Below are 22,667 nucleotides of genomic sequence, written 5' to 3' on the forward strand. Positions count from 1 at the left end.
GGTGCACAAAGAGCAGATATCCTGCCATCCTGCTCAGGCCAAAAGCAGAGTCAGCAGGTCTTTGCCACTGCTGCCCTCAGCTTGGAGCTTGTCTGCTTCCTTTCCTGAAGTCCCAGCAGAAATCCATTTTGTGACTAGAAGGCTGTGCTAACATCTTCCAGAAACAACGGCAGAGAGGAAGAGCATTTCCACAAAGAGGATCTATTCTGGTGCTGCAGGAACTAGGAGCCACGTGGGAGAAAAGGGAACCGCAGGAAACAGCTGAAAACATGAGAAGTTTTAAAAGGATTTCTGTTGTTTCTTATCTAATTCTTAGTGGGGAACCACATAACTGAATGCCTTGGATTCAAAACCCCTTTGATTGCTTAACATTTGGAGCTCATCTGTAAGCTTCTCAGAGCAGTGGTACGCACTCACACAGCATTCAAAGACAGGCTGGGCTGTCCATGAACCAACAGCCTTCCCTCACCTTCAGCTCCACCCCATCACACACCCTATATCCTCACCTACCCCCTGAGCAACTGCAGACTGGAATAAAGAGGTCAACAGTTTGGCCGAATTCCACAGAGATATTTATGACATGTAAAAACAGGCAGTTTGTACTCGAGAGGCGACCAAGGCTAATCTCTGGCAATCAAAGGGAACAGGAATGCACGCTGCAAGGACTAGGTGGCTCAAGAAACTGAACCCAGGCAGAGGAACCACCCACCCGCAAGCAATGCTCCCAAAGAGTGGAGAAGCCAGAGCAAATGGAGGGGTAACACTGACTGCAGAGCAGTTATAAGCAGTTAGAGACTGGAGCACACTCACACCAAATAAAGTCAGTGTCCAGTCTCTAGTAGCTACAGCAAGTTTGGCATTGCTGCCTTAAAGCTGCCTCTTTCCTTCATCTGTGAGCCACATACTCCCAAACTCTTCCAGAGTTTTTTTTTTTTTTTTTAAACTGTTTTGATGAATCATTTTCAAATCAGGATGCTTTGAAAAGGTTGGTCTTTTTTAATTATTATTTATCGTTATTAAAGGCCCCAAATTCGTGGGTAAAGGCCACTAAGGGACTGAGGCCTGCAGTCAGCCAGCCAGGGAGCAGAAATGACCTCACTGAAATGAAGGAAAAAAAAAAGAGAAAAGAAAAAAAAGAGAGAAAAAAGAAAAAAGCACCACTCAGCTCCCCTCTTCAACTTACTGCAGCATCTTGAGACAAAGTCTCAGTGACAGCACTTCAGTGAGGATACAAGAATTTCGTCTGCTCCTATGTCGCTGCTGGGTTGCAGAGGGGCTGCTCCAGCAGGACAGAAGAGAGAGATCCCTGGATGGACACCTCCACACACACAAGCCAGCAACATAAAACAAAGGCCATACTCATGCTGAAAGTGAACTCGCTATTTTGGAAAGCTCCTGCTGGCATCTGCAAGGCCTGCCAGGAGCACAGCTCATGGCTGCACTGGGTCCCCATCTTTGCAGCGAGCCTCAAAAGAGCTATTTTGTCCTCCATCCTGCAACTTCTTGCACTATGCAGCAAGAGCCAGGCAGACTGCAATGAAGCTGCCTAAACAGGAGGAGTCTCCCCACACCTCTGAGCAGCCAATATGCTGAGAGCAGAGACCTTTCCCCAGAGGTACTTCTTAATGTGGACATCACAGGAGTACATGCAAATACCTCTGGCTGCCACCTCTTCTAACGTGCAGGTCAGCAACACGAGAGGTCTGTCTCGTAAGAGGAGCACTCTGAGCACAGGCAGGAATTCAGAAACGGAATTTTACATGTCCGTTTCCCCCGCTGGTTGCTCTCCCTCAGTTATCCTTCCTCCCAGAAGATAACTTGAACTTTGTATAGAAGTGTCATTAGCTCAGGCTATCTCCTCTAACCACGCCTGAGCCATCAGCAGGAATCAAAAGTTGCATTTGTCTAGAGTGACGACATCCTCTAAACTGTGCTGTTTTGGACACCAAGTAGTTTGGAGGGACAGAGTAATCACGAAGGAATGCAAGAACCCTGGTTGCTCCTGGGTTTCTCTGTTGCACTTTGACAGAGATGCTATGCTTTAAGAACTGTAGCAAGTGAAAACTTGCGTGCAGTGAAGGTGTGCTGGCCGCTGCATGAGGAGGAGAGGCCAGAGGGGATCTCTCTTTCCATTCATACATGAGCATGGTGAGAGGGGTCATTTCCTGACCTTGAGCAGCCTCTCTGTGGCTCCTCTTCCCCAACTGGGACAACAGTAACTCCCGGTCTCCCTAGGAGGGGCCTCTCAGACAAGCTTGTGTCAACACTGGGAAGCCAACACCTTCCTGTTAGAAGTTAAACACTCTGTTTACAGACCTTAACACGACCTTCAGCGGTACTCTGCCAAACCTCACTCTGTCCCCCTGACTCAAGGCTCCCAGAAGGCAGCAGGATATGGACCAGCACCTTTACAGGGACATGCTTGATGCTAACCACAAAAAAGGGGACTTTTCCCCCAGTTCATCCACAGCTCCGTATGCCCAAATTTAAGCTTTTTAACTTGCCCTAGTGCTCTGTTACCTGATCGTCTTTCCAACATACCAAGCCTTTCAACTAAGCCACCCCATAACCTAATCCAAGTAGCAATTCCCAGCCCCTGGCTGGCTGCCAGCCATTGACTGACCAGCAGCTCTAATAATTAACAACTCACTGGCAGAACCCAGTGCTCTTTGCTGGCCAAACATCTGGGACTGCCCATATCCCTCTCCTGCTGGAATCCTCTTCACTACTTTCAATGCAACTGCTCTATTTTTTAACCTAAGCTTGCGCCATCCTTCCAATTCCATGACACTGAACTTCCTATATTGCCAGTCCCACGAGCTACCCACAACTGGACTTTGCTTGAAGCCAGAGATGGCTTAATAAAACAGCCAGTTCTCAGCAAGAGCACGCATGCAGAAAAACTACTGGAAGAGTCAAGATAATTTAGGCAAGCTGGAGTTGAAAACTTGCAAGCGCTAAAGTTGAAAAGGTCTGCTGCTTTGGTAACAAATTTAAGGATGATGGAGGTAGGGAGAGAGAACATACACATATATTTAAACACAGAAAAGTTGGGAGGGACAGCTATGCCCAGAGCTGGCCCCTTCTCCCCCATGACTACCACTTTTCACAGGAGCATATTTTGATGGAGTGCCTGATCAAAGAAAGCAGGAAAGGAGGAGGAGACCAAAGACAGAGCTTCAGGGAAAGAATAAATGAGTCTTTCCAGAAGACCCGGAGGAGCAAGGAGAGGGTGGGCCCAGAATCCGGTTTTCAGAGTGGAGGCAGGGAGGCGTTCTGCAGCCTAGTGCGTTTCTGAAGACAGGTGTGCCCTTGTTGCAGTGCTTCAGAGCATCAGTCAAAGCAAGTATGTAAACCTGACAGGCAATGGATCACTCAAGAGAAGGCTGGACAGCTTGCTATCAGCCCCCTGAAATGCCCGGGTAACCTGAGGGCTGATGCTTTAGATAAGCCCTTATCCTTGGTGAGGATTTCTGCAGGACAAACATCTTCCTTGCCAGTCTTGTGACCAGCATTTCAGGTCATGCATTATGAGGGCCCCAGTGTTCAACTGTAAGCAGCTGACAGTTGCCTCTAGGCAGCCAGTCTAAGAGCTCAGCATATTCTAAGTGCAGTTTCAAGGCATTGCAGAGCGACATTCTGGCTCAGCCGGAACAGAAAGCAATTCTTGAAAGTGCTCTTTGTTTCCCTGAAAAATCCAGGCTGGCATTCAGACTCCTGCTTAGGGTTTCAGTCAAAGAAGTTGGGACCAAAGTGTCAAAATTCAGAGTGAAAGCTGGAAAGTCGGACTATTTCCTTGCGTCAGAGAAAGCATGGGGAAAGAAAAAAAAACCACTGTGCTTAAAAACTTCATGTACATTTGCAAACCCACAAGTCATTAAACACAGAAAAAGCCATTAGTTCAGTAGGACCCACAAAAATGTCTTGCTCTCCCCCTGCTGACTCTGCAGTTTGCCGAAAACCTTATTCCCATACCAGCGCTGTCATGACTGGCAATGCTGGACAGAGGCCTGCTAAAAGGCCATGGATTAAGTTATTGTTAGAAAAAAACCAAAACATGTTAATTTCAGCTCCATAAAAACATTTGCAAAAAAAAGAAAGATCAAGCTTAGCAAAGACACACTTTAAGTCCCTGAGGAGGCCAATTCAAAACTGAAGCAAAAGGAAAAGCTGAACTTCTAATAGCCTCTGAATGACCCCAATTTTTAAAAAATCAATTCCTGAAGCAACACCTCTATGTGTGTGTTCCTTTTTATTGTTATTTTGGTTGAAACCAGAAAGCTGAGGGTCAGCAGCAAGAACCGCATCGCTGAGAAACCTTGTTTATTTTACCCAGCCCAGGCAGGTTGAGATGTAAGGCCCTTTAAGGTTTTATATGCTGCCTGGATTTCTCATTCTGTGGATGCAGAACTGAAGCCTACCCAACAGGGGGCTGGAAGCAGCATTTTATGCATTAAATGGATGCTTTGGTTGCTGCTGGAGCCATAAAGAGGTGATGTTCTAGTGCAGGGCAGGCCACGCACGGAGCCAGCACCTCCTCTTCCGCCGTCTGCGTCTGCGTGCTCGCGAGCAACGCTGCTCCGAGCAGCCAATCAAAACGGCTCCCACCTGCAACGGGCAGACTGGAAGGGGAAAGGCTGGAAGAGCTGTTGAGCAGTTTCCCTGCTGCAGCCAAATTAACCAAGTTCCCAGGCTCTACAGAGGGCTCAGGGGCATGTCAAGTAGCACAAGCACTGACCTGTGAGCAAAGGGCATTCTTGTGGATCTTCTTGTAAATAAGAGCTGGGCAGATAAAACAGATGAGGCTTCCCATCGTGGCACCTGTGAGGCCCAGGACTGTTTCCACTGGCAAAGAAGAAGAAGTAGTCAGCACAGTCCTCCTCCAGGGCAGCCAGAGCAGCCACACTCAGTGGCTGTGCCTGCGTCCCCAGGGAGACTGCAACGCAAGCCCGGTGGGATGGGCGATCCCTGCTCCGGGCAGGGCCAGCCACTGCAACCAGCGCTGCATCCAAACAGCTGGTAGCAACTTTACACTGCTGCACCGCACTGAGAGGCTTTTCCTCAGCAAAGACACGACGCCCTCCCCCTACCCCAAGGGATCAGAGGTCCTGCTCATTACCCCACACCATACACAGCCCTGTGCATTCAGACAGGGCCAGAGCTAAGTGGAAGCTCTAACAGTTTTGGAGGAAAAGTTTCAAATGTTGAGTTACCACTGCAAATACCAGACCTGGTGTGAGATGGAAAAGAGAGCGTGGGAAATAAAAGTAACCACAGAAAGTAACCAAGCAAACAATCCTTGTCCCCCAACACCTCACTCACCATTTGGGATCATGATGCCTCCTACCATGGTTCCAAACACAACAGCCAGTGTGAGGGCTTTAAACCGAAGGGGAGGCATATAACCCCCAGCAGCAAAGGTACCATCTTTTTGCTAGAAGAGAAAGGGTGGGAGGGGAAGAGAATGAATGTAGCCTCTGCTTTGCACCTGCACAGTTAAAGTGATCACCCCAGCAGCCTCTGCCAGGGAGAACAGGCCAAGAAAGACTGAACAGTGGCCATTTCACCTGAACACAGTGGTCTCCACAATAGTGGATGCTAGGGGGTACTTAGATGTGGTTGAGCAGTTTTAATAAGCAACTGCAGCTTGAACCTTCAAAATAAGAGTGAAGAGGAGGCACAAAGCCAAAGCTGCTGTTTTCCATCCTGCCCCAAACGTGAACTGTACAGCTGTAGTCAAATCCTTCTGCCAGTGCTGCTGCTCAGCCTCTCTGAACAGCCTCAAGGCCGAGGGCATGAGAAAAAGGCATAGTAGAGAAGGCAGGAGGAACGATGGTCACGGGGGAAGAGCCCTGTGTTCGCTACAGCAAAGCATTCCCTAATAGGCATTATTCCCACCAGGTTACAATACATCAGCTTCTCTCAGTTTACAGAAGACACCCTAGCCAGACTTCAGAGAGGATGAATGGCCTTACTTGGGAGCAACTGATAACGGAAGCTTTCCAGATGCCCTCCATTTCCCATCCCACCCCACGCTCCCCTAGCAGGAGGTGCAGAAAGCACAGGACACAGTGAATCTACAAGCCTTGGAGAATCAGCAGTTCCCTACCCTCCTGGCTGCACAGATAGGAACTGAAAGCAAAGTAACACGTTCAGAATCCAAAGAGTGATGAGCAGAGCCCAGGCGAGAACTGAGGCCTTCCCAAGTATTTCCAGTGCTTACTCCTGCACTCGCTGACTTTCACCAATAGTTTCTCCCCCATCTCCAGACCCTCCGAATGTGAGAAAAGAGCTAGGGGCTTCTCACAGGCAGAAGTGGCAGGATTTAGAGCTATAAATTGCTTGAGTTTTATTTCCTGCCCTAAGAGGTTTCTATTTATGCGGATACACAAAGGCCTCAGAACATTCCCACAATCTCTTACTGTTATTTACTGAATACCATCGGCATGCTTACTGCTGTACAATACACAGAGGAGAACACGCTACTGCCACAAGGGACTTACAGTCTAAATCAGACAGACCAACTATAGTCACAAAGGCTGTCTGAAGATCTGACCCTGGGAAAGGTGAACGTGTGGGAGAGGGGTGTATTCCAAGGCATGTTTCTGCACCAGATCGGCACTGAACAGCCAGGGGACACTGGAGGAAGGGGACATCTGAACCTGAATAGAAGGCTGTTCAAGGAACTACTGAGGAAGGTGCAAGGATTAGAATACTAATAAAAGAGCAGAAATGAGCAAGCACACAGAAGCGAGAAGAAATGAATCTGTGCTGGGCTCTGAGACCAGGAACAGAAGCTTGAGCTACACTCAAAGCAAGATCTAGCCAGCCAGCAAAAGGATGCCACCTGGAGCAGCAGGAAATAAGGAGGCTCCTCTGTTTCTAAAAACACATTTCCCTCTCCTTCCAAAAGGGAGAACCACCTGAGCTCCAAACTGCGTAACACTTCTATGTGAGAGCCTACATTACCAGCAGAGCAGGGAAGTAGCAGCCACATGACTTGAGGTGTAGCAGAGCAATAGCAGCTTCAGACTCATAACCCTAGCACTTCTGCCCACGAAATTCCTCTGCAGAGAGGACAAGAACCTCAAAGTAGCACAGATTAACCATTCTGCAGAGCAGGATTTACAGACTGCCATGGGCCTCCTGCTGTACTGTTACCACACACCAGACACTTGCAATTTCACTGCAAGTTGAGGGTTTGTCCCTCTGAATAGCAAGTATCAACCATGAGTCAGAAATACGCTGTTGTCAATGGAGTCTCACAGTGCCAAGGCACATTTGTAACCGAAGGCATTAGTCAACAGCTGAAACCAAATAGTCACAATAGCCCTTCAAAAAGGAAGTTTCAAAGGTGCACACCAAGGCAGCCCATTGCTCCTCGACACACAAGAGGATCTTACCTGCTGCTCAAAGAGAAGGGTGTTCAGCGCCTGTCTGCAGGGGAGAATCATCATTGGAAACCCCACAGCTACTGACATCATGAATCCCACTCGAATCATCTCCGTCACAAGGTTGGAAGGGAAGTTCATTAGGACGTTTCCAGCAATGGCTTCAGTGTAGCTCACATAGCCAAAGAATCCCACCTGTCCGGCAGGAGGGGAAGTGAGTGGATGGGATTTGTGTGCAAGGCACAATCATACATGCTCCTTAGAACAGAGTGGGGGGTCAGCAGCCTCTTAGGAGTTAAGATCAGCCAGCCATGAGTGGGGCAACCTCCACAGAGACCTTCAGGGCCATAGCTGCAACACTTCCGAAAACTGAAACAGGCAGTTAAAGAACAGTGAATCCTTCCTAAAAACAGAGGAAAGTTTCTTGCGAAACATATGGGGCTTTCATGAGGGACACCGTAGAGAGGGAAAGCTGTCACTGCCATGACATTAAGCAGTGATACTACGCTGCCTGCCAGCCCCACAGACCCCACGCCTCCAAGGAAGGAGGAGCTGTAACAATTACTCACAGCAGACTAGCTCACAGAGGCAGGCTCTTCTCAGGAATTATTAACTCTGTTTTATTTACTGGCACTTTATCATGCATAACTTGCTTCACATCTTTCCAACTGCAACAGGCCAAAAAGAAGCTCTCCTAAATTCTGCACAGCACCTCCAGTGCCAGGTCAGGCCCCGGAAGGCAGACTCCAGGATGATGTGCATAAAAAGGCAGCTGGGTCTCCACACAAGGAGGTGTGCAACACTGAAAACCTCGACTCTCCAAATGCCTCCCGCACTGTTCAGTACATCACCTTCCACTTCATTTCGCCTTCAGCAAAATGACTTACCTTTCAGAACAAATACAGATAATCAGAAACCAGCCCCATCCAAAGATAATTTGTCATCCCTATTGCCAGAAGTCATGCTCTAGAGGGGCAAGGAAAGAGAAGGGGAAATTTCTTACCGTAATATAAAAGGTGGTGACCACATTTAGGGAAGAAGCAAATATGGAGCTCATGATTTTAACAGATGGCTCATCCAAGCTATCATAGGTAGGCAAGACCTGACTGTAGAAAAAGGTAAAATATTTGAGGAAACTTTCCACAGAGAGAGAGCAAAACCCAACTCAAGCACATTCCCTGCCTCAGCCCAGCAGCAAAGAATCCCTGACACCTTCCCCCTATAGAGCATAAACACTCGCTGCTATTCCACAATTTATATTGCTAATGCCAAGAGATTTCAGAACACTCACAACTTTAAGTGTTGCAAAAATATTCCTGCTCTCCCCACCCCACCACGTGGAGCTAAACGTGTGATGTAAACATTTTGGTTCAAAAGTGTTGCAAAATGAATGACCATTTGTTCCACTGAAACACCAGTGGCACCAGGCCAGGCAGCACATTGGAGATTATTGTTCTTGGAGCTCTCTATGCTGATAATTAAAGCAACGCAGTGTTTACAGAGTAAAAGCAGGAAGAGGGTTAGAGCATCACACTGTCTAAGAGAAAAGTTAAACAAACAAAACTAAATGCAGTGCCTGTCATATTTCAGTGCTGCTGCTAGAGCTCAGTTCATAGAAAGCTGGGAGAGCCAATTACACAGGACTTGGGGTATTTACAGACTTGGAAAGCATGTGGAATGCACTTTTTGACATCAGGTGCATATTTTAGCAACTCATTAACCTCTTGTTACTTTAATTCAAGTGGCCACATCCTGGCTTCATATTACTGAAGTAACTCTTGGGGGAGGGAGGAGAAAGCATCCAGTTAGCAGAGAAGGGGGTATCCCCAGCTCAGTGGGCAAAAAGCCATTAACAGAAAGTGTGTCAAGCTGAGGCCAAGCAGAAAAAAATCCTTAACCCTTAATCCCTTAACGTCAAATGGTTCTGCACAAAGGAAGCTGAGCATCAGCTTAAAGTAACCAATGAGATACACGCAGGGTCCCTGAATGCAGCACTGCGACAGCCATTTACTGGCAAGGACCGAAGAGACCAGCTTCCCAAGAAGTCTCTCAGTTTCGGCTTCCTCCATGCCCTCTGTACAGTGACCTCTGCTAGATTAACTCTGTCTTGGACTTTAACCCCATGAGGAGGAGGCAGCCAGCCAAACATACAGGTCCAGGAAGGAAAAGAGAGGAAACAGGAGAGGTCAGCAAAGATCTGCAGTGCACAGGATGACACAGCCAATAAGGCCAGGTTTATGTTTTTGCAGGAGCAACAGCAATGTGGCAACGTGGGGAAAAGTGCAACATGAAGTCCAGCTGCACCCAGGCCTCCTGCGATCACTTAACAGCACCCATTTAGTCAACCTGGGTTTGCAGGAACAGCTGAGTCCCTCAAACCCTGACAACGTGTCGTTGAGCCCTCCCGACTATCAAAAGCTCTGAAGACAGGGCAAGGGGACAAGAAGTACAAAATAGGCAGCATGCCCTGACGCGCTCGAGGTTTATTTTTAAGCAAAACGACTGCTCTGAACGCCAGCAAAGGATCAAGGATCTTTCCCTGATGAATGTGTCACATGTTATCTGTTACACTGTATGTATTCTAATAACAGCACCTCAAAGAGCGTGTAAAGTAGATATTTAAGTCATCTCTATATTCCTGAATAGAGAAGCAGACAAGTCAGCACAAGTGCCAAGACTAGATTCAGAAAAAACAGCCTTGCTCAGAGCTGGCCAGGGCTATCTCAGAATATCCAACTGTTCATCTACACTGTAATGATCACCTTGCGCAGTGTTCCTCTCAACACACTACCGACGTTCCTCTCCCCACAGGGAAACGATACTCAGAAGTAATGAACAGCACGCTGACTTTCGTTACTGCTGTGAATTTAGCAGTGTTGCATCCACCTATGCCAGTATAACCAACCCCAGAAATTAGCCTGGAAAGCCCGAATCACTTCACTTTTACTCAGAGGGTTCAGTGACTTGACCAAGGTCACGAAGGAAGGCTGTGACAGAGGTAACCCTTCAGTCCCCACATTCCCACTTCTCCGCTCCACAGCAAATTCCCATGCATAACAGTAGAGGAGTGACCTACTTTGCAAGTTCAGCAACAACAGGATAGCTTTTAAAGAGTGAAACATATTGAACACACAAGTAAGGCAGCATCAGATTTTCAAGGTAAGAGAAAAATAGTGCATTTATTTGTCCTCACTGTATGCTTCATTTACATGCTGGAGGAAAGGATTTTTGTTTCACGTTAGATTTTTTTTCTTTTTCAGAGGTTAGCAAAATTAAACCTACCTAGCTGAGAATAACATGCTTGTAAAGATTGCTTGGGCTGGGGACAGCATATTGCTCTGATGCTTGGAAAAAAAACCGCACAGATTTAGGTTTGTCTTGCCACGTAAGTGCTGTAATGGAGTCTATATTTAGGCATGTGCACACTGGTCCAGACCAAATGATTTCCCTTTATTTCCAACTCCCAGCAAAATTGTGCTGGGTACTGTGGAGCTACCAAAAGAAAAAGGAAAATTTGGGAATTTAAAAACTCTAAAATGTTAACAAGGTAAAGCTGTAAAAGAATATAACTCCCTTTGCCAATTTTAATGGAGACATTAAACAGCAAGACTGGAGCGTGTTCGAGTAGGAACCGAGCTGCCAAGAGAGCCGATAAGTGGAAAATGATGATTTGGATCTTGCATGTGGGTGTAAACACAGCAGTCTGAACAAATTTTATCTGTCACATTCATTTACTGTTGGCATGCTACCCGTTCGCTAGAACTACGGGGGGGAAAGCCCAACTCTGCCAGCCTTCCAAACAAGGATGGTCTTTTCCGTGTCCACATTCGGATTTACACTTCTATTTAAAGTGTGTTGCTATTCTGGCCAGGCACGTATTGCTCACTTGCCATTTTGGTGGAGAAGGTAATGCTGCTAGAAACATGAAAATAGCCTGGTCTGCCATCATGTTCTTCCATGTGCCAAAGGCAGCTCTTGTTAAAAGCAGGTAACTGGAAGCACGCAAACACCTATCCAAAGTCAACGACTTCACAATCTTCTCAGTATTCCCAACTAAGTTGCGGCCACACATATGTTACCCTGCAGGGGGTCCTGCGGCCATGAGGAGCAACACAGCCCTGCTGTCTTTCCCGGTACTAAATCATTCCCTTCAAGCAATGGGAAAAATTCATCACTTATGCAGCTGCACCAGAAGCAATGTGCATTACGCTAAGGATCTGTTTGGTCCAAATGATTTTACATTGCTCAAGTACAACTACTCCAGAGTGAAACATAACTCCCTCCCCCATCTAGCTAACAAAAGGGTCACAAATGAATGAGATGCTGTACTTCAGCAGGCTGTAAAATATTTTGATTAAAATAAAATAGGAAACCAGATGGTATCTATCCCATGCAGATTCTCATGACCCTCTGCCCTCACAAAAACTCACTGCACACCACAACTGCCAGAAGTGATAATGGCAGGTACTTACGACTGGCAGGCAAAAGACATGCCAAAGATGGGGATGCAGCGAAAAATGCCCTCCCAACGAGTGTAGCTAACTCGTTGCAGCCATTGCCCACTGAAGAGGCCATGCTTGAAAGAGGATAGTACAACCTGCAGCCAACAGAAATAAAAAGGGTTAGGTTCAACTCAAAACAACCTCACAGCAAGCAAACAGCATGGCAGCAATAGAACCAGTGCTGGGTTAAAAGGCAGTGTGAGACAAGGCTGTGAGGAACAGCTTACACTGCATATCACAGCCTGATCTCTATTAGAGAAATTCCCCAATTCCCCACCCACACACACACACCCCCACACACTTTAATAAAGCTCCCAGCAATCTCAATAGGTCCCTTGCCACCAAGGATCCTAGGGTGTATTTTAAAAGCTATATGGCACTCCCCCTTGTCTGATGCCATCAGACATCACAGAATACATCAGGGTGGAACAATTTCCCCTGACATATTTAACTGTGAGGATCATTGTTCTCAGCATTTTTTTTTTTGCACTTTTTTTTAAAACAGATTTTTAAAACTAAATAGGAAACGACATTCACCTTGGAGAATCCTGTTCAATGGAGAGAGATAAAGGTTCCTAGGAAAGGACTCCAACTGCACACTGCTACTCCAGAACCATTTAACACCAGTGTACTGAATACAAGGATAAACTTCATGAAAGCAAGGAGAGCAAGGCACTCAGATGGGGCTAGGAGAGCTCTTTCGCCATTGACAGGGAAACTAGTAGGCACTGGGTTGCGCAGGAAACAAAGTAAATAAGTCTGAATGCCTGTTCATGATATTGCCTGAATGGGGGTTTTCTAATCCCTAGAGAATATGTTTTAGTGCAGCCAACTCTCATGAAATGTTGTGGTTTTCTTAAATGCATGGCTCCTGGAACACAGTGGTTTTGTAAGACACGCTCATTTACAGTTTCTAGCCTCATTACAGAGGAAAGCTCAGAAGTGTGACCCAGTATAACCTACTAACCAAAATAAACAAAGGTAAGTAGAGAGAATTTCTACTCTCCCCTCTTTTTCCTTTTGTTTCCAATATCCTAGGCCTGAAATCTGGGGGAGACAGGACTAGGACTCCAAGACTAAACTGCACAAGCATGAAGTCATTAAAAGGCAAGTGAAAGACTCTACCTATCAGAAAATGGTGCTATACAATGCATATTGGCCAAGCCAAACAGAGAAAGCTTTGGATAACCCTCAGCTTACCCTGCTTAATCTAAAGGGTCAAGAATCCATTTACCTCAGTAAAGCGAAACTCTTCCATAAAAATCTAAAAACAAATATATTTATATATATGGATCAGATCTGAGATTTTATGAAGCTTTCAGTGCATGGGAAACACACGTGCTGGTATGCAAGAAATAAAACCACTCACTGCCTGAAAGGTGTTAACCATCAACTGCAGAAAAGTATGCAAAAAAATGCAAATTTGGGGTTCTTAACAAGAATCAGCTCCCCCTGTAAAGATCAGAAGCACTGAGGATTTTAAGGCAAAAAATATACATATACATATATATTTATACACACAAACACATATATATGATAAAGGTCACTTTGCTTCCAAGCACTTTTCCCCTTGTTTTGAGCCCTAAACTATGTAAGGCACCAACAAATAGTGTAAGCCACAATTTAGTTGCCACGATCTATAGAATTTGTAGCAGTGGAGAGACCTGCTGTCCAGTTCCTACAGTCTATATATTCTTACCTTCATGAGCTTAAGTGAATGGGCACCTAGATTAGTCATTATGCATTGTATCAGCATTATTTACCAGAGAGTGTTTTAAACTCGAGTCCGTACCTGCAGGCTGTCCACACAGGATAATCCAGTGAACATCTGTGCTAGCCCAATAAAGAGAAGAGTATTCCCAGCATCAATACTCACCACAAACATGAAAACAGTGTAAAAGATCAGAGCCATGGCACTGAATGACTGTATGGAAGCCATCATGTTCCTCTGGAGACTCAATGGAAGAACAATGCACAGGGAGACAGCAAAGAGCAGGACTATGCGGAAGCTGCCAGACACCTGGAAAAGGGACCTGCATAAAGAACTGAAGTGTGGAGCACACTTAAAATATCTGAGAGAATTAGCAAGACAACTCCCACTGATGTAGTTAATTTTCCAGAATGAAGAAGAATGTAAAACCGGGACAGATTTGGAATGTAAAATTCTGATTCTATATGTATTTAAAGAAAGAATTGATACTGAAAGCTTGCCATTTCTTTGGCTAGGTCTGTGATTAGCCTATACAGTCACTGGGTGCCACTGTTGCTCTACACAGTGCGTGACAGGTCCATTCTGAAGTGTAAGAATTGGGGGGGGGGGGGAAGCGGGGGGAGTGTTTAAATGCTAATCCAACACAAGCTATTCAAGTATTTTCATAGAGTTAAATGCAAAACAAACTTACTTTGGAAACAAGAGATTGAAGTCCTGAAAATGCCGATCCAGAAAATTAATCAAAAACTCACATTGGTATTTATTATAGCAGAACACTCTGAAATGCTTGAAAATATTTAATACCTAATTTGGCTGCAGCCACAACACATCTTTTTAACTTCACAGTCCCTTAATCAGAGCTTAGCAGCATCAGGCAGAGCAGATAACGACCCCGCCAAAATCCTTCCACATGTCCATTTTGCTTCCCCGCGCTGCCCTTACGCCGGCTCCAAGTGCTGCTGCTTGTGCCCCGACTCACAGCTTTCCAGGGAGAATAGCAAGAGTCTCCTATCCACAAGGAGCACCTCAGGGAACCTCCTGCCACAGCACATCTTCAGTCAACACTGGGGTCATCAAAGAGCGTATTTTATGTTAAAGGGGAAGCAGGTGCACAATAACTTTGACCACCAAAACATCAAGGGGGAAGGGACAGAAAAACCCTCTTGAACTAGAGTGCTGCAAGGGAATAAGAGCTCAGACAGAGGAACTGTCTGTCACTACTCTTTATGGTCAAGAATTAGACAGGAAGTACCATCTCTTTCAGGAAATTATTCTAGAATTAACAGAGACCAATTTAAAAAGAACTCCTTTGTTGGAAGTGCCATACTGGAGGTTTTACACACCTGATCGTTCCCCACAAGCCTGGACTTCCAGGAGTTTATAGAGCAAAATGCTCTGTTCCCAAGGCATGCCATTAATGCTTACTATGAGATGATGCCACATCACCTCGTGGCTTCCTGAACACGCTATTAAGGCAGGACACTCGTTGCTGTATCTAAAGCACACGCAGCTCAATACACTTACCAGAAGAATTTGGAGAACTCTGTCTGCATTGATGTAATTGAGCAAGGATTTACTTACCTGAAATCCAAGCAGCCGGGCAAAGAAGTTGGACCCCAAATCACCAATCACAACATAGAAAGCAATGCAAGTTCCTAACATCAGCCCAATCATGCTGCAAAAAACAAAACAAAAAAAAAAACATACAGAAATTAGGAGGCTGAAGCAGGGACTCTGGAGTTCAGCTTTTGCTCCTGGGCAGGTATGTGACAACAGCCACATTTCCAGCAGATTCATACACTGTAGCTCTCACTACAGGAGAAGACTTTGTTAATGCTAAAACTACTTTAGAGACATCTTGAGACATTGCCTGTAACTTCCATAAATAAGGCTGTGGTTATGGAAACCCCAGAGCTGACTGCGCATTAGCGATGAGAATAGCACTACAGACCCTGCTCAGAGGCAGCTGCAGTTCACGCATGGGGAGCAACAGACCTCATGTCTACACCAGAGCCTCCACTGCTACAGTCATTGGCAATGACAAAGTTTTAGCACAGAGAGGATCTCGAGAGCTACACCGCACACTCAACTGGAACATCTGGAGATCACCTAGAATCCTACTGCAATATCGCATTTACCTAGGAACATTCACAAAAGGTAAACAGCTAACAGGGTACATTTAAAGTAACCCAAAACCTTGTGCCATCACTTGCTCGCTTGTGTTCAGAGGCAAAGTGGCCTCCACCAGCCTGACTTCTGAGCAAGCACATCACAATTCAACACAACTGTCTGGCATGTCATAGCAAAGACAGGCCTCAAGCTTTGGGGAACCCGCACTGTGTTTCCATGCTGAAAACATATTCGGCAGCCGGTAATGAAGTAGGTTCTCTGTTTTCAAGGATCCACTGGGGCTGCGAGCCTGTTCTCAAAGCTGTAGCAGCAGGCTGTGCATCAGAACAGAGCCCTGCTGCTGCTACAGTGGAGGTACCACACTTTATTCTCAGGCTTATGAAAGCCCTTCAGTTCTGCACTCAATCCTAACAAAATAAAAGCCAAAGAAGCTCCATCCACCTCACAGCCACATTTGATATCTTTGCTAGACATGTAGTTTAACTGCTGTTTGGAGGCACAGGAGAAACAGACCTTAGAGATGGCAAGAACTCCTTTTTGCCTCTTCAGGAAAACGATGAAGAGATTCAGCGAGAGGTCTCTTAGCCCCACCCCCAGCAGTGAGGGTCTACCATGAAAGTCTCAATACCAAATCAGCTCTCAAACAGTATTCCACAAAATGAGCCACACTTCAATAAAAAATTGTTTTATGAGCTGCTTCTCCGCCCATTCACAACTACATGAATCACTTTCCCTTCTATTTCCAATTATATAACATCCCTGTGGCAATTAGAGCAATTGCTTGCATGGACAAGTAACATCTGAGAAATATTCTGTGTATTTTTAGCATTCTGCAGCAGTTTGCAGCTGGAAACAGAAGGAGCCAGAACCCACCACTCACTGGCTGGGGCTCGAGAGGCCTCCACCACAGAATCTCTGCTGGAAAAAGCAGTGCTGTAATGGTGCCCCATCTCGCAGCAGGACTGCTGAATCAGACCTGCTAGGACTTTTCTGCTTGCACTGGGGTTGTCTGAGGAACAGGAGTCTGGCAGCTGCCAAGCTAGAAACCTCTTACCTTGAAAAAGGGTTTGGATTCCTCTCCACAAGGCATTTTCTAAAGCCTAGCGTCTTCCAGAGCAAGGGAGGACCCCCCGTGAAGGGCATGCAAAACCAGAGAAGCTAACGGGTGGATCAGAGGTACTGAACACACCCTCTCGCACTAACTCACGGCAATCTTGGCAGGCATTTCACCTCTGGAAAGAGGCCACAGATTATATGCCCACGATCTTGTAGTGCACGCAGCAGAGTAGGAGATCAGAGTTTGTTCCCTGATTTCTACGCTCTTGCTAGGTAGAAAGGACTCCTGTCACCACTTCGAAATGAGTGGGATATGCTGAAGGGAAAACATGCGAGCTACACTCAGGTGATCTCACTTCCTTCCTTTATTCAAATTCCAGGTAGCAAAGACGACTTTGGGGACCAGAGAAAACAGGAGTGTAAGAAATGAGAGCACAGCAAGGCCACAAGAGGCTACAGAGCAGTGTCTTTCATTAAGAAAACCAAACTATTCAAACTTCAAATAAGTAGCATATTACCTTGTTTCCACCAACATTTTTCCAGCTTTTCCATAGGCATGAAATGCTGGCATAAAAGAAAAAAAAAACATTGTAGTCAGTGAAACAAAAGTCCAGAATAGAGCACATACATCAGTTAGAAATTAAACAATAATAGTGACAAACAGCAATTCAGCGAGAACCCACTGCTGCTGTATTCCGGGGCTGAATTCCCTTCCCCACCCTCCCATTTTCTTTTCCAGACGTGCCCTCCACAAATCGAAAGCCACATAAGACAAGAACAAAGATGAGGGAAAGATACAAAGCAGGTTCTTTTTTTCTACTTCATAAAAAAAAAAAAAAAAAAAAAGTAGTGTGAAGTAGCAGTCACACATGGCAACCATTAAAAGAAAGTCAACGCAGAAGAGAAAATATGCATGTATAAGATGCTGTGTGGCAAAAAGTTACTGCAGTACAAAATTTCAATCAAACTCTTATTTTTATCTTCCCACTATAACTGAACCGCCTGATGTTGCTGGATGGGAGATCTGAGACTGTGCCCAGAATGTTCAATTCCATACCCAGAATACCCAGTACTCACAACCCACACCAAAAGGCTGCTGCCAAGAGACTTTTTCTTTCCATACTTTGGTTGTAGCTTGTAGCAGAAAATGATCAGTAGTCTGTAAATCATTGGGTTTTTTTTTCGTAAAAAGAAAATGCCAAGAAAAGGCTGCTGGTATTTTTAGAGCTATCTCGCTGGAGAGAATGGGAATTAAGACCTCCAATTCCAAATACAGACCACATTGCTTGATTCTGTCAGTGTTAACTGTACAGGACCAACACAAACACCACTGTGGATTCCCTCTTCATGTTCTCTCAAGGTAGGGCGCACACAACTGGAGGCAACCAGGAAAGAAACGGAATTCATTTCTGGAAATGTCTTCTACTATTTAAATATTAACTTACAAATGCTGATTTCTTTGGATTCTACTAAAGCTAAAAATTAAGGAAACAGGACGTTCTCCCATAGAATGAGAAAAAAGCACGGTAAGAGACCCACAGCAGAACAAAGTGGAACTGTTATGTGGGGTGGCGCTGGAAACGACAGTGGCTCGGTGACAGACAGGGTGGAACACTCGTCGCAGCCACACGCGCTGCGAGTGCGGAGAGAGGCTGCACCACTTCACTCTCCAGCTCTCATCTTGTTTGGGAACTTGCAACAATAACAGAAAAAGGAAACAGCCCTCGAGTGGTTCAGTCAGACAGCCAGTATCAAAGGGCTAGGTATGAGAGAGAGAGGAACCAGCAAGAGGAAAAATATCCCTCCTGGAGACTGGTTCATTAATGAACCAATCTCCAGAAGGACTACTGCTCCCGCATTGTTCCTACGAGCTCCTTTTTTACATCGCATAGAGATGTGGGTATCTCCAGATAATAACTACAGCTGCCGGCTATAGCCTAGGCTTGAGATTCTGAGAAACAATCAGTCTCCTTGGCTATTCTGAAACGATGTTCTAATGAGAACAAACCTTCAAACATTATGCCAGATGTCCCCATCTGGGGACACTAGAAAAATTGGATCCTTTATCTTCTCAAGGAGGAAGGAGACTATGGCTATAAAATATATTGTACAGTCAAACGTCTTTGGAACGGGATCTCTAGATGCCTAACAAGCTGGGTAGAGCTGAATCGGCTCAGTAATTAGCGATGCCCTTTTAAACCAAATGTGGTTACTACAACAGGCAACCTGTGTTTCAGCTCTTTTCTCTGCAGGGAGCTGAGCCAAACTGCTTCCCAGGTGGGTGCAGCACGCTGCTGACGGGGTCAGTGCTGAGCACAAATGGTCTGCAAAGACCCAGGCCACTTTCAGCTGCTGTAAGGGGTGGAGAGAAGCATTAACTCATCTCTTGGTTAAATTCCATTTCAGAATCACACCCACTTCCCCGCCTGTTCACACATCTGTCCAAGATCTTTCCTTTCCACACTGTGCAGCTGAAAGGTGTTGAAGGGCAAAATATTTTTAATAACCAATCCCTTCATGCATATGGTTCTGCAGAGAGAAGATGTCTGGGCTAGATATTAGCCTGCTACGATCCTGGCTCTTTTGTAGTTGTAACGACTGCTCTCAATGTTCTTCCGGAAGGGACTGGCTGACTGAAGTTAATTTGCAAAACTTTCTTACATCTTTCAGCGCTGCCAAAGCCTCCCACAGAATCAGCTGCAGGGGCTGCCAGGATCTCTCGCAGATGTACCAGAGCACAAGCACACGGTGACAAAGGCTGTCTGTGTGGAGCTGCTCAACCTTGATGCATTAGGATGCATTGTAGGAGTGCTGCCTTTCCTCTCAGCGCTATCCCTCCTCTGGCTGCTCTCAGTGGCACCTCTCCCAGGGCACAGGGAGGGAGGAAGGGGATGCATTTCTTTCAGTGCCAGCGTTTGTGTGCCAGGAGGTGCCAGGAAGTTTAGAAGCATTACTGGCCCTCTGTGTATTCGAGCCCCTTGGCTTCAGAGACTGCGGAGGATCCCTTCTTCCTGGGAGACGCTCCAAGGTGAAGGGGACTCTCTGTACTTCGGCAGAGGGGAAGCAGCACACAAAGACTTGTTGTAAGGAGGCAGGGAGAGGCAATCCAGGCAGCTGGTATGGGAGTGGCTGGGCCAAGTCAGATGCTACCTGAGGGCTCCACGCTAATTGAGCCTTCCTTCCAGTATCAGAGGCACAGCCTTTGAAACCACACAACTTCATAATCTTTTCATTTTCTAGTAGATGTATTTTCACAGAAGCTAAACTGTGCAGTTCAACAACAGTACCTTGAGCACTCTGAGCACTGAGGGGATCCATCTGTCAACAGCACAGTCACCAAGCAAGCCATACATTTTGCTAAGCCTTTCACCAAGAGCAAAGCCAGCCAACTCTCTACTCCCCCAAAGTAGTAAGAGAATCCTCGTAAGAGGACACTTTTCCAATTGGCAGCCCTTCATTTCACATGCCAGTCAAGAGAACTCAAACCCAGCCATCCACTCTGGCCCCCCAAGTTAGTCAGAATCAGAAGAGAGGTCATAAACAGAGACCAATGCTGGCGCCAGTGCAGAGGAGACGAACTCTGAGGAAGAGGGCTGGCAAACTCTGCCAAAAACCCACACATGAATCTCACAGATGTTTTTATTTTCTCGGCCACTTGGAACCTTGCACACTGTTTCCTCTCTGCTCCCTCTGCTCTGCCATAAATGCACATATAGCTCAGATCCAGGCAGCCCAAGCTCCATGCCAGGCGCTCTGCTGGCAGAACCCAATGTCCTCAGCAGCACACTGGGTGGGGAAGCTCGTGGCTTTCGTGCTGAGACCAATAATTTACACCAGACACCCACTACGCCAACTCCTGAAAACTTGGGTTTTGATCAGTCAGCACTGCATCTCCTCCCCTGCCCTGCAGAGTCAAAACAATTCTGTGCCTATTAACTTCACTGTCAGGAGCAGATTTATACCCTCATATTTCCCTGGGGACATGGAGCAGGGAAAGAGACTGACGGAGGAACAAAACACAAACTGAAAACTACATCAAGAAATCATTTTATATTCCAACAATATCGGTATGAAAGTTATAAATTAAGAGGTCAAAGTAAAACCACAGTTAAAAAAAAAAAAGAAAGAAAGAAAAAAAGAAAGAAACAAGCCTCAGCTGAAAATTCTCACCAAGGCCAGGGTAGGTCCTGCGCTTGCTGAGATTGGCCGATTTCACCAGGAACATGCAGGATTGATGAGTCATCCAAGAACAGAAAATCAACAGCAGAGCTCCCAGGACAATGCCACACTGGAGGGGGAAAAAAAGGGGCGGGGGAGGAAGACAAGTACAAGATGGAAAGTAAGTCATTTCCCACAGTCTTATTGCTGTCCCTTATCGCCTTTAGACTCCCTCACACATTTTCAGCCACACTTTCGCCTGTTAAGGGAGTTCCCTTAACTTCACTGCAGCCAGGAAAAAATGTGACATATGAGTTCAATTTTCCCCCTTTTTGCAGACCAAGGCAGACACGCAGCGGCCACCTGTCTCCCACAAGACTCGGTCGCGCTAGCTAAGCCTAGACGGGTAAATTGGGAACCGTTTGTGGAGCAGAACTTCCACAGCTCCCCTGCCTGTGTCTTGGCACCGCTGGTATCAGGGCACACACTCCCTCCCCCCATGTCCTTGGCAACTCGCAACAGGTTCGTATAACGCAAAAAGAGATCGCTCTTCATCCCGAGGCTCAAACTCTGTTGAACTTCTTTTTAAAAATAAAAGAAAAATGGAACTGTTGGTATAAACAAGTTACCAAGCTCACCACCAAACTTCCAAGCATTGTTCTGCCTTGCTGATTTACCCCTTATCAGTGCACGATGCTAATCGTCAGACACTTCTTAAACAAGTGACTTCAAAGGGGCACAAGCAACCCCCAGTCTTAATCACAACTACTACTTGCTCTGTTGTGTTGAATTTGCTGCGGTTCCAGGGATCAGGGTAACTCCTAGGTAGGCGAAGTAACAGCCCAGCTCTTAGCACAAGAGGTCAACAGCTAGTTTGCAAACACTTCCCGCCAGCCAGCTGGACACACCGCAGAGCCCTCCGACGGATAAACTCTTCGCTTCCCCCCGGCCACGACTTATGCGAAGAGGGGAAAGGATTTTCCTCTCTTTTCCTCTTTTCCTTTTCCTGTAAGCGGGAAGGAGCTGCGGTGTGGTGCGAGAGGCGAGCAGCCTCCCCCTCGGGCGCCTCCCTCGCGCCGCCGCCGGTCTCCAAACGGCGCGGAACGGCTCAGGCGAACGCAGGACCCGCAGCGCGGCCTCCCGTCCCCGGTGCAGGCCCACGGGCGGCGGCGGCGGCGGCTCGCCGTGCCGCGGCCCCGCTCACCTGGCGGAAGCAGAAGGGCACGGTGAGCACGCTCACGCCCACGATGCTGTTCACCACGTTCATGATGAGGCCCCAGTTGGAGCCCGCCGCCGCCGCCGCCGCCGCCATGGCCCGCCGCGGGGGTGCCCCGGGGCCGGGGGCGGCCCCCGGCCCGGCCCGGCCGCGGGGGAGCAGGGGGACGGAGCGGGAAGCTCCCGGGCGCCGCGCAGCCCCCGCGGTGCAGAGCCGCCGCCGCCGCCGCCTCAGCCGCCCGCCGCCCCCATGGCGGCAGCTCGCCGCGCTCCCGCCGCCGGCACCGGCACCGGCCACAGCGGCACTTCCGGGTTCCGCTGCTCCGCTGGCGCTTCCGGGAAGTCGGGGGGAGGGGGGGCACAAACCGGGGGGGGGAGGGGGGGCACAGCGGCCGTTCCCGCCGCCTTGGCGGACTGCGCTCGCTGCTCCTGCAAGGGCTGGCGGGGGAGCGGGTTATAGGGGGCCCCATGGGGACCCCAGACCTGGGGCCTCTCCATCCAGCC

The 22,667-nt window shown here is 47.2% G+C and overlaps 1 protein-coding gene across 4 annotated transcripts in view; it reads right to left on the minus strand.

Moving 5' to 3' along the window:
- Window positions 1-22,246, minus strand: part of SLC38A10 (solute carrier family 38 member 10) — a 40,339-nt gene extending 18,093 nt beyond the window's left edge. For 2 of the 4 annotated variants that reach the window (XM_062591687.1, XM_062591685.1), the window contains exons 1-10: window positions 22,153-22,246; window positions 20,961-21,078; window positions 17,309-17,354; window positions 15,186-15,279; window positions 13,770-13,913; window positions 11,864-11,988; window positions 8,395-8,497; window positions 7,404-7,586; window positions 5,323-5,434; window positions 4,739-4,845 (exon numbers count right to left, since the gene is read on the minus strand). In XM_062591687.1, coding sequence (XP_062447671.1) covers window positions 4,739-4,845; window positions 5,323-5,434; window positions 7,404-7,586; window positions 8,395-8,497; window positions 11,864-11,988; window positions 13,770-13,913; window positions 15,186-15,279; window positions 17,309-17,354; window positions 20,961-21,078; window positions 22,153-22,215 — 1,095 coding nt within the window. In that variant the 5' untranslated portion in view covers window positions 22,216-22,246. Of the gene's footprint in view, window positions 1-4,738; window positions 4,846-5,322; window positions 5,435-7,403; window positions 7,587-8,394; window positions 8,498-11,863; window positions 11,989-13,769; window positions 13,914-15,185; window positions 15,280-17,308; window positions 17,355-20,960; window positions 21,079-21,586; window positions 21,645-22,152 lie in introns of those variants that run through there. The other 2 variants (XM_062591686.1, XM_062591688.1) reach the window with 2 other exon arrangements.
- Window positions 22,247-22,667: the final 421 nt, after the last annotated feature.

This window comes from Rhea pennata, chromosome 19 (genome assembly GCF_028389875.1).
Source record: "Rhea pennata isolate bPtePen1 chromosome 19, bPtePen1.pri, whole genome shotgun sequence".
Taxonomy (NCBI): domain Eukaryota; kingdom Metazoa; phylum Chordata; class Aves; order Rheiformes; family Rheidae; genus Rhea; species Rhea pennata.